At 42.5% G+C, this 17,130-nt stretch overlaps 2 protein-coding genes across 4 annotated transcripts in view; one reads left to right on the top strand and one right to left on the bottom strand.

Annotated features, from left to right (window-relative positions):
* The window catches only part of LOC140364375 (eukaryotic translation initiation factor 5A-1-like), a 143,776-nt gene that overhangs the window by 46,552 nt on the left and 80,094 nt on the right, over positions 1-17,130 (bottom strand). The window lies entirely within an intron of this gene.
* LOC140364369 (uncharacterized) overlaps positions 14,118-17,130 on the top strand; it is a 32,887-nt gene continuing 29,874 nt past the window's right edge. For all 3 annotated transcript variants that reach the window (XM_072450468.1, XM_072450467.1, XM_072450466.1), the window contains exons 1-2: positions 14,118-14,745; positions 16,107-16,716. In XM_072450468.1, coding sequence (XP_072306569.1) covers positions 16,126-16,716 — 591 coding nt within the window. In that variant the 5' untranslated portion in view covers positions 14,118-14,745; positions 16,107-16,125. The remainder of the gene's footprint in view (positions 14,746-16,106; positions 16,717-17,130) is intronic.

Here is a 17,130-nt window from a genome sequence, read left to right as displayed (position 1 = left end):
CTTGCTGGGGCTCAGGCCTGATAATATTCCGATGCGAAAACAATGTTTCACAATTTTCAAATAACGTAAACTATACATTTTCGGAAAGACCTCGTGGTGTTGGTCCCTGGTCACTGATGGGTACTTTCACTATTTTTTTCTTTCACTAATATACTTTCTGTTTTTGGCCCTCTATACAGTAATAATGTTCAACTTTTGCATTCCATGCTTATATGCACGGAACGTGCAAGAGATGGGGAACGTATTTGTGAGCTACTTCGCAGCCGTGCTTCGCACAGGCTTACGGAACTAATAGGCCCCTTGCCAGCTTGTGGCGCTCGGGCCTAATAATATTGATAATGGTAATAATGATGATGATAATAATAATAATAACAATAATAATAATAATAATAATAATAATAATAATAATAATAATAATAATGATAGAAGATTACAAATCCTTCTTTTTTAGTTTTTTAAGGACCAATTCTTACAGAGATGTTTGACCGCACACTTTTATTTGTTTTGGTAGATCCACGTTTCTCATGTGTGTAAGCAAATTAGTCCAAGGTTTATGTAAAGTGTGTGACGTCAACTGTGCCAACCAATGCTCACGTACACTAGGGCTAAGCAAATGAATACGGTATCTGTTTGTGCTTCTTTTAAAAAAAACTACTAATACTACTACTACTTGTCTCCATGGAGAGGTAATTGCTTTTGCCTGTAATTTTCCACAGCATGCCATTAAAGGTATATTCATGAAGACAAGCAGGTCTTTGGAGAGTATATTATTAGGCCTGTTAATTCAATACATATAAGAAAGGGAAGTTTAATGGCATACTGTGGAACATTGTAAGAAAAGCAATCATATCTTCTACAAAAAAAGTTAAGGAGCGCATCTTTAAATTAGTCTAAATGTCTGATCTATAAAAAATATAAATGTCTGATCTATACAAAATAGTCAGAAACCAGTATTCTATACTGTAGATCTATCAACACAGCTACTTATGGGCGTTTCAGAGCATTCTTGTTGTCTCTCCGCTTCCTTGTTCAGTTGCAGCCACAGATGGACCAAAAGAGTGGATCCTGTCTCCTCCTCCATGACGCACACACAGGTCTCACTCCTCTTTCTGTTCAATTGACACTCCGTCTTTAATTCTGAGCAGAAATGGATCTGACAGTTGTTAAGCGTGAGAGACAGGATTTTCCCTGTGGATTATGTTTGAATCTGCTGATGGAGCCGGTCACTCTTTCCTGTGGACATAACTACTGCCGACTTTGTATCCAGATCTTCTGGGATCGACAGGTTCAGAGCAGCTGTCCTCAGTGCAGACAGAGTTTCAGCTCCCGACCTGCGCTGGTCTCCAACACGATGATGGTGGACCTAGTGGAGCAGCTGAGGAGGAGCGGTCTTCAGCACAGCACAATAAACCTGGAGACTTGGAGGCAAGAGATCATCCACAGCATTCAGGTCAGAGAGGCAGAGCAGCAGAGGCTCCAGCAGGAGGCGCTGTCCTTAAAGCTCAGTGCTGACAAGGTGGTGAAGCACAGTGAGGAGAGCGTCAGTTTGTTAGTGCGTGAACTATACTCCGTTCACTCTGACGTGGCCCAGCAGATCAGGGCTCTGCAGGTGAAAGAAGAGGCTAAAATCAAACAAATTCATGCCCAGCTTCAGCAGGAGATCACAGGCCTGAAGAAGACCTTCACTGAGACCTCTCCTGAGACTCTCCAGCACTACTCCCCTCCCTCAGCACGCACCCACAGGACATACTCACTGCCCCTGGGGTTCTTTGAGCAGGCGACCTCAGCTGTGACCAAGCTCACAGAACAGCTCCAGCTCACACTGAAAGTGGCAATCCAGACCATCTCATCAAAACAACATACACCGGCCTCAACCAGGACCTCCACAACCTGAGCCCAAAACCAGAGAGGAGTTTACAAACTATGCACGAGAGATTCTTCTGGATGTGAACACAGCTCACAATATGCGCTTTCTCTATTCTAAGTTTATTTGGGAAACATCCTTCAATTGTCACGTTCAGATTCTGAGCAGAAACCGTCTTATCACTAGGATGTGTAGTGCGACAAGCTTCAGTTGCAGTAGTTGTACAATAATATTGAGAGAAGAGCATACTCTGAGGTGTCTGAATTTTGGTACAATGTCTTGGGCCTTAAGAATGTATGCTGAAAATATTGTTTTACCTTTTGGCATCTCAGCGTTGAGTCAAATATTTCAAATAGACAGGGGTTTTAGTAGGACCATCCTCTCTATGCTGGCATCGGGCTGAAATGTATTAAAGTCAAAAAAAGATCTGTGTGCTGGAAATAAACATGAATTGGTGGTGGTAGACAGCCTCATTCTTTACTTACGTTCTAATGTCGCATCAACAGAAGTACGGGAACAACAGCCTATCCCAGTGACTTCGGGCCTTAGGCGGGGTACACCCTGGACAGTGGCCATGCTGAAAACAAAACAAACTGTAACTCTCATTCGCTGCCCACATTCCCTCTCAGTCATTTCCGAGTGCACTTGGGATGCTGGAGGCTAAGCAGATGGGGCAGGGCCAGAGGGGCGGGGACGTGTTCTGCTCCGATGAACGACATGACGAGGGTGTGGCTTACCTGACCAGCTCCTCCCACATTATCTGTCAAAACGTGTTGGGAACGGCTGGTCAGGCATTATAAAGGCAGGAGCGACACCATGATTCTATTAGCTGTTTTTGACTGACGCACGTGTGGCGAAGGCGGTAGAGCGTGCAGTACAGGGTTGCCCTTATTGAAAGGTTGCTGGTTCGACTCCCGCTGGCACGTGGCTACAGACTGAACCACAACCTTGATGAACAATCAATGATTTGACCAAAGTGTTTTTTACAACATTCAGCAGGATTTGACCTTACCACTCTAGAGCACATGTGCAGTCTCAAGCCACTATGACTTTGCTCACGTCTGGAGGACTTTAGATTGTTGGAGTTCTGATTTGCAGAGCTCACATCTCTATGTTTTGTGGCTCAGGAGGTTGAGCACTGGTTTTGGAGTGAGAGACCCTCACCCTAACCCTGTGATTCCTGATTCAATTCTTGCTCCTGAACAGACTCTGCATGTTGAAAGAAAAGTTTAGATGTTTGAAACAAAGACACACATGGGAAGCTGAAGGTCGGGGGCCCTGTGGAGGAGCAGGTAGAGCAGACAGCACAACAGAGTCCAGCCGAACCAGATGGTCACTGGTTCAACTCCTATTCCTACTAGTTTTGGACAGTCCTGTCACTCACACACTTGGCGCACGCGCATGCGCCAAGTGTGTGAGTGACCTTGGGCATGTCTAAATATTTTTCATAAAGATTTTGTGAGTCAACAGAAAGTTTACGCAGCGCTCATTTAAGTTAAAATTAAAGGTCAAATTAGATCTATCATCATGTGCGTTTGTAATCTTTTTGACTAACTCACTGCAGCTGTCATAAATAAAGCCTTATCTTTAATAGTCACTAAAAATGCAGTCCTTTCTGAATCACTCTCTGCTTTCTTGTTCAGTTGTAGGCCCAGGAAAAGGGCCTCTTCCTCCATGACACAGGTCTCACTTCTCTTTCTGTTCAATTGAAACTGACATATCGTCTTTGGTCCTGAGCAGGAATGGAGCAGGCTGCGGTTCAGCTGGAGCATTACAGTGGTCTCCCGTCTGAACACTCACCAGGACCACCCCTGCTTAACTTCTGAACTCTTAACGAGACCTGACATAGACAAGATGGCACGACTCACTACGTCTGAGGCTGGGACTTTGAGGACAGGAGGAGGCGAGGACAGAGAAATGGGACGGGGCCAATGACAGCCGCGGATCACACAACACGTGACCAGTGAAGTACATGAGATTCACTTCAGATGGAGCAATAACTCTTTAGAACTCATTTTCATCTGTTGCTGATCTATTATTACAACACTAAAAAGCTTTTCATTATTGAATTAAACTGTATAATCTCTATAATAATATAATGAATTAAACTGAATAATCTCTATAATAATATAATGAATTAAACTGTATAATCTCTATGATAATATAATGAATTAAACTGTATAATCTCTATAATAATATAATGAATTAAACTGAATAATCTCTATAATAATATAATGAATTAAACTGTATAATCTCTATGATAATATAATGAATTAAACTGTATAATCCCTATAATAATATAATTAATTTAACTGTATAATTTCCCGTGTGAATCAGTAAAATCTGTCTCTATCAGTGTTTTCAATTGTGTTGACAGAGGAAACATTAAATCCAAAAGCAGCAACGCACAAATTAGATCTACTGTGACAGAAATAGGCTACTGATGCAGAGAATTTACTTGCACAGAATAAAAAAAGTATCTCACTAAAAGTATATAAAAGTAGATTAGACGGGCGCGGTTCCTCTAAGGCAGTAAGTGCTCGACCAATCAGATCACATCCACATAACAACAATTCGATACCTTTTTAAAGTTGAGGAAGAATACATGCCAACTCACTGGACCAATAACGTTAGAAGTATTTGCAAATATTTCATCAGAGTGTTGGTAATGTCCAAGATTTACACTTCTGGGAGCTTTTAAGAATAAGAAAATGATGAAGAATGATAAAACCAAGATAATTTTCATGTTTATTTTCCATAGCCACATAAAACCAACTGCTCCCAATAGAGGGCAGTATCATCCTTCGAATTTAGACTCTAACATATAACAATAGAAATATAAAAATAAGATTAAAAAACAAGAAACATTCTAGGTGATCTTTGGATTCAGTAAAAAAAACTAATGTAAGAAATATCATTATTGTTACTACTACTATACTATGTTATTACTAGTGTTGTCAACAAAAAGTTTAAGCAGCTCTCATTTATATTAAAGGTTAACTTTGATCTATCTTCATGGGCATTTGACTAACTCACTGCAGTTGTCATAAAGCCTTATCTTTAATAGTCACTAAAATGCAGTCCTTTCTGAATCACTCTCCGCCTCCTTGTTCAGTCAGGTACAGGCAGGACAAAAGGGTGGATCCTGCCTCTTCCTCCATGACACACCCACACACAGGTCTCACTTTTCTTTCTGTTCAATTGAAACTGACATATCGTCTTTGGTCCTGAGCTAGAATGGAGCAGGCTACCGTTCAGCTTGACCGACGAGCCTTTACCTGTGCAATATGTCTGAACCTGCTGACGGAGCCGGTCACTCTTCCCTGTGGACATAACTACTGCAGAGTCTGTGTCCAGAGCTACTGGGATCGACAGGTTCAGAGCAGCTGTCCTCAGTGCAGGCAGAGCTTCAGCACCAGACCTGCGATGGTCTCTCTCAGTGCAGACCCACAGGACGTACTCACTGCCCCTGGGGTTCTTGGAGCAGGCGACCTCAGCTGTGACCAAGCTCACAGACATGGTCCAGATCACACTGAGAGAGGGGCTCCAAAACATCCCAGAGGGTTTCACACCAAGACAAGATTCACTGGCCCAAGCTCAACCAGGACCTCCACAACCTGAGCCCAAAACCAGAGCAGAGTTTATGAACTATGCACGAGAGATCATCCTGGACCCAAACACAGCCCACCAATGGATGGAACTGTCCAGAGGAAACCGACGAGCAACACGTAATCGTTTAGGTAAAGGTTCTCCGGATCATCCTGACAGATTCAGTGAGCACTCTCAGGTCATGAGCAGTGTGATAAAATGTGAATATATGATTATATTTCTGTGATGTATTTTATCTGCATAATAGTGATATTTTATCTGCATCATTAGTCTAAGAGAAGAACGGGTGTGTGACAAACTGCATTTGTTTGTGAAGGTATCATAAAGATGGGCCAAAGAATGTTGCCCCGGGGGGGAGTTAAACCCCCCCTTTGCAGGCTTTATCTCTACGGAAAAATACCAAGTGCCTTGATGTGAGGCTGACCAATGAGAAATGTGACCCGCCTATTCCAGAATATCTAATAAAACCAACCAGCATGGGAAAAAACAGGGTGAGACGCAGGAGGGTCAGCCAGGCTCCTTACAACGGCTTGGCTGACACAGCCCAGACGACCGAGACCACATAATGCCAGAATTATCACCCCAAACTGTAAAAAGACAAAGGAAAGGTCATAAGAGGATTTTGGAGGGAGACTTCCAGTATGCTCAGATGACGTGGCAGAGAGGGGGAGATAAGGGGGGGTCAACAAGGCAGGAGAATGGGAAGAAAGCAGTTCAGAGGACGCTCTGAACTGATGAAATAAGTAAAACTAAACTCAGCTGGTTTTAAATTTTAGTATTTGAGAGCTCTGTAGAACAAATTTTAAGGGTTTTGTTTTGATTGACAACAATCAATTATAAAGATTGTATTAAACTTGATAAGAGATGAAGATGAATTCAGATTTTTGTAGATGGCCAGAAGACAAAAGTCGTGTTTTTTGTGTGCACAGAACAAAGCTACGTTTTGTTTTGTTTTATTTTTGGACTTGACGGAAATTATCTTTTTGGACTTATTATGTAACCATAATGCATGACTAGATGAAAGTACAGGACGAAAAGACAGAAGTGTTTTTAAATTTAGGATCAAATGCAGGCACGGGCCTGGAAGTGATAAAATGGGTCAATGAGTGACTACTGATGTTTTTGGACATAGGAGTAGAATGGGCAGTAAGTAAAGTGATAGTAAAAGTTATATCAGTAACTTATTTATTTGTATTATCATGAGGAAACCTCGTATTGCAATGTAGACGTAAGTGAGGGAAAAAGTTAAATAGTGACGTCTAATGCCGTCCCAAGACATGAATGGGTCATTAACTAAAGCAATTGACGCAGAAGTGGGGGGACATGGGAGGACACCAAGTCATAAAAGATAGTCAGAGATAAGGGGCTATTGACTGGCAAAGAATCTGGAGGACTCAGGATGGACCAGATGTTGTTATCTTTACGGATCACAGGGACACCTCAGGGGGGGTTGACGTGATGAGTAATAGGAAAAGTTAACATTAACAGGGAAAGAATTTGACATTCTAAAGGAATTACCTGAAGGATTGTGGAGATTCAATCAAGAATTGAATAGATTTAAATTAGACAATATCATCTAAATTTAGACGTTATAGAAGTTATGAAAACCAGTGATAACAGGAACTAAACATTATAGGACTCAGGACGGAGCCAAGAGATGGTTAGACTACAAGAAGGAGAGAAAGTAAAAGCAGGTTACAAGTGAAGGTAAAGAGTAAGTGAAAAGAGAGAAAGAAAAGCAGGTTTAGAAATTTGGAAATGGGTGTTTCCTCCGTTACGAGAGGAAGACAGAGGGGAAGACAGAGAGGAAGACAGAGAGAAAGACAGAGAGAAACAGAGGGGAAGACAGAGAGGAAGATGTGATGAGAGACAAAGGAAAGACAAAGAAAGTAGGGAACAAGGGGAAAACAGGTTGATAAAATGATGTGCCTTATGGACAAGGGGAAGGTTTAGAATCATTTTGATTGTTAATACACATATAGACTTGTTAGAACAAACTAATACACAATGTTTGTAAAGCACCACATGAGCAGGTGTGAGAGATTGAGTTGAAAACTCACCTGAAGCACATATAGAAGATTAACACATATTACATTAGATGTGTGACCTTATGCAGGCCACACCCACAGAGGAGATGTGAAATTTGATGTTAATACTCTAAGTTGTGAACTGACCCTTAAGGCCAGCTCAACGGGGGAATTATTGAGATAATTATTATTGTTTGATGTATTTGAATCACACACACACACACACACACACACATAGGCGCGCACACGTGGAGACCAAACATTTAGAGTTTGAAACATTTAGAGTTTGAAACATTTAGAGTTTGAAACAAATGGTGGTAAAACAGATTTACAAGTTACAGATCGCAGAGGCAGGGTCGGATTACAGACACATGGGCCCAGCACCGTGGAAGGGGGGGGCTCAGCCAGGGATGTGACCACTGAACTGTGAAAGGTCAAGAGGTGACATTGCGGAGTTGGAGTGACAGACGCAATTCCATCTCTTCCTTGATTACATCCTGGATTAGTGAACGTTGTAAACTATCTGGATTATTTAATTTTGTTTAAATGTAGTAGTTTGAGACATGGGAATTCAATATCTCAAAAAGGAGGGATATGTACGTGTAAACAAATATTCCGAATCAATAATTACTAAAAAAAAAAAATTGTAAACAAGAAAACTGTTTGAAATACACTGAATTGTCGAAAATACTTCACCGCAGAAAAAGACGGAGCCAAGTGGACGGAGCCACACCGTGTCGTCCTCACACCGACCATTGGAGGGACGAGAATATGGGTGCTCTCATGGGAAAGTGAGAGAAATGTCTGGACAACACAGCGGCAGATCCATAACATCGCAGACGCAGGACTTTGTTTGTATGAGTTTTGTCCAGAGTCTACGGTAGAGTACGATACGTTGCTACAATGGACGGGAGACAGATTCTACAGTACGCAAAGTACTATACTCTGCTACGATGAACAAGAGCCAGAGGCTACGGTGCGCAGAGTACCATACTCTGTGAAAAAAGAATCAACAGTTATCATCATCACAGCGATGACGGTAATATGGGTGCTGAACACCTGTATTATGCACCGGACAATCGGGACAATCGGGACAATTGGGACAATCGGGACAATCGGGACAATCGATCAACATACACAACTGTGTATACCGGTAAATAGAAAATAAAGGGAAGAAAATAAGTGATCAACTTGAAAGGTTATGAAATGCATGATGTGTAATAATGTACAATGTATAATTGACATGACAGTAGCTGAAGAAACACAATGGCATATTATACAGCCACTGTTGTTTGCACTAACTAAGAGAGTTTTTTATCTGCTACAACATAACTACATGTAATGTTAATGAGATTATGAATTGAGATGGGAAATGTACCAGTTCATATGTGTCATAGGTGTGACCGAAGCGAGCAGCGGGAGGAGGTCTCTTAAGAAACCAAGCGAGGACGTATGGTGGTGTGGGGACACTTGTGGGGCGTTGTGCCTGTGTATCCCTTTTGTGGCCAAAACCATAACCATCACCCAGAACCATACCGCAGGGTCAAGGTCGAGAGGTTAGTGGACAATCTGGTTCCAGTAGCACCTGATACTACGTATTTGATGTTATTGGGGTGTCCAGAGAGGTCCCTGACGAGTCAAACTGACTGACCAGAGAGCAGCGGGTTTAAGGGCTTTCCGCTTGTACTTCTATATTTCCCATCACACCGCACAAAATTATAGACAGTATAAATTGTCTGTCTGTCAAATTTCAGAGATTGACCAATCTGACTCAAAATTTAGGACAGTAATGCAGTGACATGTTGTGGGCCGAGAGAAAAGAAGTGTGTTCAATGTTGAGGAATGTGCTTAACTTTTTGTGTGTAAAAGTGTCATTTTAACACCAATATGAAAGACATGTTGAAAACTGAAAAGAATAATATGTTTGGCATGTGAGACAGTAGACTAATGCTTTGATAAACAGGAGGGAAATGTGATAAAATGTGAATATATGATTATATTTCTGTGATGTATTTTATCTGCATAATAGTGATATTTTATCTGCATCATTAGTCTAAGAGAAGAACGGGTGTGTGACAAACTGCATTTGTTTGTGAAGGTATCATAAAGATGGGCCAAAGAATGTTGCCCCACGGGGGGAGTTGCACCCCCCCTTTGCAGGCTTTATCTCTACGGAAAAATACCAAGTGCCTTGATGTGAGGCTGACCAATGAGAAATGTGACCCGCCTATTCCAGAATATCTAATAAAACCAACCAGCATGGGAAAAAACAGGGTGAGACGCAGGAGGGTCAGCCAGGCTCCTTACAACGGCTTGGCTGACACAGCCCAGCGTTTTCTCCCATGCATGCCACACAAATGTCTGATGTTTCTGTGTCGTTTCATATTCTAGGTTGAATTGTGTTCTCTATGTGTTAAGGAATAGCATCTGGTGTATGTCTGATTCCATGACAAGCAGAGACAGCCTGACAGGCCGCTGTTACTGGGAGGTGGAGTGGGCAGGTATAGGTCCTGTTTTAGCGGTATCGTATAAGAATATTGGGAGAAAAGACGACTCGGAGGATTGTGAATTTGGGTACAATGATAAGTCCTGGGCTTTAGAATGTCAAAGGTATTCTTTCTCCTTTTGGCATCACAGCGTTGAGTCAAAAGTATCGTGCTCAGTTTCTAAGAGAATTGGGGTTTATTTGGACCACAGCGCAGGGGTTTTGAAATTCTATAACATTGAGGATGAAACCATGAGCCGACAGTTTTAAAAAATACAACAACCAAAAAGAAACATACAATTTCAGTATTGTATGTTTCTTTTTTGTTGTTGTATTTTTTAAAACTGTCGGGTTTAGCTTTTATTCAAATTCATCAGATGGTGTTTTCTCAACTTGTTCATCTGTACTCTGTCTTATGTTCATTTGTTTTAAATGTGTGTTAGGGATGTCACGGTATCAAATGTTAGTGTTAAGATTATTGTGAGAAAACGATTTAACGATTCACGATTATAGAGACCAAACAACAGCGAAATCTTTCATTTTCTTTCATTATTACATTTTGTTTTTTATTATTATATTGTGACGATTATCGATGAACTCAGTTAATCATTGTGATGGTGATGGGACAGGGTGGTTCGGTTAGGGCGGTTGTTTGGGCGGTTGTTGGGGTGGTTGTTGGGGTGGCTTGCTTTTAACATGGATAAGGCACTTACTGTATTACAACTGTGTATGAAAAAATCTTTTAATAATAAAGTTTGATTAATTGTTGAATAGTCAAATATTGTCTGACTGAACATGTGGTTTTAAACTTATTTCATCAAACGCAGTGTTTTGACATCATTTATAATATAGGGACAACCAACCATTTACATTAGTCATTAGTGATTAATAATTAACTGACAATTTGATTTGATATGCACTTTGAGCCAAGGCTTTAAGAGTTTATTCAATACCCCAATGACACCTTTTTAAAACTCTCCTCATATACTATAAAAATACAAGTCAATGTGGTATGTTTTTTGTCTTTTGTCAAGACTTTTAACAACTTCGACATCTTAATTTGCTCTATTAGCCCGATTGGACCATTGACTTTTAACTATTAACACAAAACTGAATATAAATAACATAACAACTAAAACAGAATGTGATAGTAAGAATACATATTTACTTTAGAGTTCACCATTCGTGAAAACCAAAACCAAAACTGAACCAGAATTGAATAGGACAAAACTAGATACCAAGGTTCGAACCCAGACTCACTAACCAAGACTCAAAACGGGTCAAAGTATAACTAAATGTGGCAAAGTGGACTGGCGCGTCCACTATTTTACTCTATTTTGTACATTGTTTACATACACACATTGCCAACCACGGTAATGGTTTTTGTGAACCCTTTGTGAAATCTTGTATTACAACTTGTCTCACACTGAGTGGACTATGAAAACAACGGACTGTGAAATCATCATCGATTTGTATTAATAAATGATCATTAACTTGAACCTTGCGTCTGTCGTTCCAACAACGAACGTGCCTTCGATTGGTCCTGAGCCAGAACCTCAGGTGGCGTTGTTGGTAATGTGTGTATGTAAACAGTGTACAAAATAGAGTAAAATAGTGGACGCGCCAGTCCACTTTGCCACATAAACAAGGAGTAAACCAAGACCCAACCCAGAATTACCCAGTAGACCTGAAAAAATATATTGTTTTTAATATTTGAAAGATGGGTTCTTGAGCGCGCTGCGGCTCTGCAGACACTCCCTTTTCTGACACATAAACTATTAGATTTGCAAGCTTTCAATTAATGATTCGATTAACAGTGCTCATTTTGAACACATCCAAGAGAAGAGTGAATTATGAACGGAAGTATTCCAAGAATCCAAAAGTATTCCAGAACATGTTTGTAGAGATTTAAAACACAGAGTTTTAGCCTACAATGTTAATAACTGTAATTATCAGCATGATATATAAAATACATAAGTTGCCAGCACAGCAATAATATCACTATACCAAAGAGATGTTACGTCACCTTTTTATATATTTTGGAAACATCAGAATTCACCCACCTTTGTTACATTCAGTCTGAGCAGAGACATGTCCAGATGCTACTGCTGAAGTGAAACATTGGTTAAGAAATATGCCTGGTTTAAACCTGGTTTAATGTGTGAACAGGACGGAGGGAGTGTTGCTGTTTTTTAATATTTACTTTAAGGGAGTCTGCAGAGCCGCGGCGCGCGGCCGAAACTGCCATGTTATTTTTGTGCTGGCCGCGCGCCGCGGCTCCTGAAACTGCGCCGCTATTTGACCGCGTTTTAGCGCCGTTTTAGACCGCGCCGGGTTAAGGTTAGGGTTAGGGTTAGGGTTAAGGTTAGGGTTAAGGTTAGGGTTATGACCTTATCATAAAACTCACATAACTGGTCGTAGGGCGACTCCTGCTGCTCTGTTGCTGTCGCGTCCATGCTGATTTTTGTTTTGATGTGTGTGGTGTGACACTCAAAATCTCTGTCTCTGCTATCGCCTCTACAACTTCAGAGTAACACTTGCCAGACATAGGATCTGGTTGGGCAACATAACGGTGTGTTTTTCGCCTGGAAGTCTCTAGAAATCTGACACTTTATTGAACGAAATTAAAAAGAATGAACGTGCCGTTCACAGACACCAGAAAGATTGCATTCATATTATCGTTCCTCAGCAGTAAAACCGTTCGTTCAGTTCACGTTCACCAAAATTATGAACGCGTTCATGAACTTTCGTTCAATGAACGCGTTCAGGCACAACACTGGAGATCGGCCTGTTTGTGTGTGACTCTAACGTTCTGTAATGTCCAGTCCTCAGTATTTTGTCTTGGATCTATAGGACAGAATCCAAACTTGGGTGTTTTGAGCCCAGTTTAATGATGAAGACTTGGTTTTGTTCATTTTCTAGTCTTGTTTTAGTTCCAGGTTTAGTCTCATTTTAGGGGCTCCACAAAAATGCTTATGTTGCAAAAGTTTGTCTTGTTTGATCATTTTTGCTCCACGGCAATGAAACAAATTTTAACAAAACAAAACAAACTTTCCTTATTCGATATTGTTATCGGCTTAGGAGCCGATAACAATAACATTTTAACACACTTTTAGTTCTTGTGATCCCATGATTGTGCTTGGTTTAGTCCTAATTTATTAATTTAATTAGGACTAAATCAAAACAGTAGTTTTGATTTACTACTTATTAGCATGAACCCTGTCTGTACCTGGTTTAAATTGGTCCGTCTGTTTGAATCCTGAACGTTGTTAAAGATGCAATATGTGGAGGGTTCACCTGTTTGTGTTTATTTATAGTTTTTGTTCGTCCGCGTAACAAACCATTTTATGTTCCATCCCATCAATTGTAACAACACTGATTGTTTCTGACCAGCAGAGGTACAGAGGTTGAAAACAATATTAGTCTATAACAATTTGTGCCATGATTCTGGTTTATCAATTATTTAATTGTTTTCAAAAGTGGTGTAATTCCCGGGTAGGAAATTCAAAGGTTATGGGACAATAGTATAAAACAGTGTCATTTTATGGGTGGAAATTAATATTATTAGACCTATTTATTTATTTAGATGAAAAAAGCTCTATGATTTTGTCAACATTGTCATGTCATGTCATGGAAAATCTACAACATCAATAATCAGAATCAGAGATTCTGATTAAAAGCATATATATTGTCTGTATATCTGTCTTGCACTTAATGTCCCAATATAATATATTAATTTGTAACATTTTTCTGTAGATTTAACATACTGAAATAAAGGATGACAGAACTCGAGCAGATTGTATCTTAATGAAAGTATAGTATATAGTATTTTCTCTTTTTAACTGTATCAATATTTTGGGTCTATTAGGCTATTGTTTACTTATAGTTTAGTTTCATCTGAATCACATGTCTTGTGTATGGTCTAGCTGTGGCTGCTATAGTGAAAGTACAGCCTATTAATAAAATAAATAAAACCTAATTAGGCAGATGAGACCTGCATTTGGAAGATTGCAATTGACTTTGATGCAGCCAATTGGAGAAACGTGGCGCTTAGTTGAGTGCGTCACGCTTATAACACGCTTATTACTCAGCATTTTCAGCCGTGCAAATTAAACCCAGGCTTCTCATCTGCTCTGACTCGGTCCTCCAGAGCTCTGAGTGGTGCTGTCTCCTCTGTCGCCGCGTCTCCTGCCTCTCCTCCGGGCAGCAGCAGCGGACTCTCCGGGCCCAGGCAGCCGCCGCGCAGTGGCCAACAGCCGGGCACCGTCTCTCCGCGGCGCCGCTACATCAACCGCCGGCCCCAGCGACAGGCGAACGCGGACGCGGGCACTCGGGTTTCCGCGGGGGGCGACAGACAGACCCCGGGCCTCTTTGGTGATCCCCGCGTCGACCCGTGTCCGCCTCGGGGGCTCCGCGTTTCGGGGCTCTGCTTTGCGGGTGGTCGCGGCGCGGGCGCTGGGGACGCTCTTCCCGCGGGGGGGAGAGAAGAGACCGTGTGTTGTGCGGGTTCAGCGGTGACGCGCACTCGCGAGCGCCGTCAGACGAGGAAGTCAAACGCGGGCGCACAAACACGCCCATTCCGTTTAGCTGCCTGCGATGTGCGCGTCGACCCCGCCGCGGAACACCACCGAGACCCGCTCATCAGCACGCAGCAGCGGACACCGTCGGCCAGACACGATGCGGCCCGCGTCGGACGGCGCACGGCGGCGGGACTGAAAACGGCGGAGAGCACACACGAGGCCCCCTTTTTTGACGCGCAGGTACGTCCACGCAACGCAACGCGGGGTCCAACGGTGCTGCTCTGCCCCGGCCGCTGTGTCGGCATCACCGGACTCCGCGGAGGCCCCGTCCGCGCCGTTTCTCTCCCCGCGCGTGCCGCTGTATATGTGCGCTGCCGCCGCCGTGCATAAGCTGGCGCGCGGTTAAGAGAGGGATTGCCCCCCGGATTCACCAGATACCAACATCCGTCCCCGACCCGCACCTGCTGCTGGGGACGCGGCTCGTGTCCGGCCCGGGCATCACACGCGTAAACGGAACAGCGGGTTCTGGCCCTACTTTAGCCACAGCGCGTTATTACAGGTGCTTATTACAGGTGCATAAAGGTAACGCGGGGAACGCACGCGGCACGGGGAATGGCCCAGGTGTTTACGTTGTGGAGCTGTGAGGGGAAATGACACTGCTCAGTCAAGCCCCAACTTTTATAAGGCTGTATTTAAATCAGTAGAGGATGTAGGCAAATACCTGTGCTTAAGTGTAATGGGTTTGTTTGCATGAGCCCATCTAGACGTGGACGTCACAGCCGTTTGTTTTGGAGGTGAACAATTATATCAAGTGTGTATCTATAATAAAAATGTACCTCAAAACGTGCAGGGCAGAGTGTAAAGCAAGGTTTCTGCAGTTTTGTCAATCATACTATGGTCCAGTCATGTTTAATGCAATACTTTTAGCACGACCAAGACATTAACAGATGATGCATGCATAGAAATGGATGGACAGCTCAATAAATACTGTTTTTAGCTTTTAGTCCAAAGTAGGAAACTGTAAAAAACACTCAGAAAGGACCCACACAAAAAAGTAAAGGAACAAAAATATAAATAATTCGGCCTACATTATCGCATTTCACAATCCATAATTAGAATAAATAAATCGCAATTCCAGTTGTGCAGCTCTAGCTTGAATAATTACCTGAGACAACATTATTTACAGAAGTAGATCATCATTTTCCATTTTGTTCAGCATAAACAACATTATGGTCAATGTTAAAGTTTGTTTTTAAAGCGTACTTACAACTTTAAAGTCCAAAGTACTGTACAGACAAAATACAATCAGTTACAATTACACATAAAGTTAATAAAAATAAGGATTCAGCTCAGTTCAGAGAGAAAAGGTAGATTTAAACTTCTCCAGTGTCTCTACAGATCTAACGTGCAGAGGCTGTTCCAGAGTAGTTAGTTACAGGGATGTGGGCGGGGATAGGGGGTAGGTGAAAGCAGGAATTCTCTGAGCACTCCAGCCGCAGTTGCAGGTCAAATCAACCAAAATACAACTTTGAATGAACTAATAAATGATAAAACATACCAAAGTTGATTAATAATATGTCTGCTTTAAAACAATGTTGCAGATCCCAAACCGGTTGAAGCATGGAGCGGGAGACCGGAGTCCGTCAGAGCCAATCAGAGACCCGAGAATCATCCAATGGCAGCCAAACCACCCCTTCTGACCCCGTCCCTTCCTCCTCTGGCCCCGCCCCCGCCACGGTGACCCCAACGCCCCCTCGTCTCACGCCGAACCCTCTGCTCTTGGACAGCAGCAGTAGCGGCAGCAGCGCGGCCCTGCTGACGCCCATCACCTGCTCCCCCCCGCCGCCCCTCACCCCGGCGCCCTCTCTCGCCGCCTCCGCACACGTCACCAAGACCGCCACGCCCACCTCTCCTCACCTGCTGGTCCCCGCCCCGCCCAAACTCACCTCCACGGCCACACCTGCCCTACGCACCTACGCACGGCCCATTCTGCCCTCGCCGGCCAAGACACACGCCCCAAACGCCGGCTCTGCCACAGCTGCTGCCGCGACGTCCATCGCAAACTCTTCCACTGCTTCTGCGACGACGACTCCTTCCTTAGTGACCAAGACATCCAGCTCCTTGACCAATGGCAGCGCGAAGACGGTCGCCACGACGACCTCTACTCTGATAACGCCTTTCCACACGCCGGCGAGTCCTCCGGGGCGACAGGTGAGACTTTAGTTATGTCTGGCAACTTTTTGATGTGCAAGTGCTGCGTGTGTAGTAGTAGTAGTAGTAGTAATAATAGTACAAATAGTATTAGTAGTAGTAGTGTTAGTAGTAGTAGTAGTAGTACTAGTAGTAGTACTAGTAGTAGTAGTAGTGTTAGTACTAGTACTAGTAGTAGTGTTAGTAGTAGTAGTAGTAGTAGTAATAGTAGTAATGGTAGTAGTAGTAGTAGTAGTGTTAGTAGTAGTAATAGTAGTAATAGTAGTAGTAGTAGTGTTAGTACTAGTAGTAGTGTTAGTACTAGTAGTAGTAGTGTTAGTTGCAGTAGTAGTAGTACTAGTAGTAGTACTAGTAGTAGTAGTAGTGTTAGTACTAGTACTAGTAGTAGTGTTAGTACTAGTAGTAGTAGTGTTA

This window comes from Eucyclogobius newberryi, unplaced genomic scaffold, assembly GCF_026437365.1.
Source record: "Eucyclogobius newberryi isolate DKJ021-1_F unplaced genomic scaffold, fEucNew1.0.hap1 SCAF_18, whole genome shotgun sequence".
NCBI classification, from domain to species: domain Eukaryota; kingdom Metazoa; phylum Chordata; class Actinopteri; order Gobiiformes; family Gobiidae; genus Eucyclogobius; species Eucyclogobius newberryi.
Note: the sequence above shows the minus strand (reverse complement) of the source record. Positions and strands in the feature narration are given on the sequence as shown.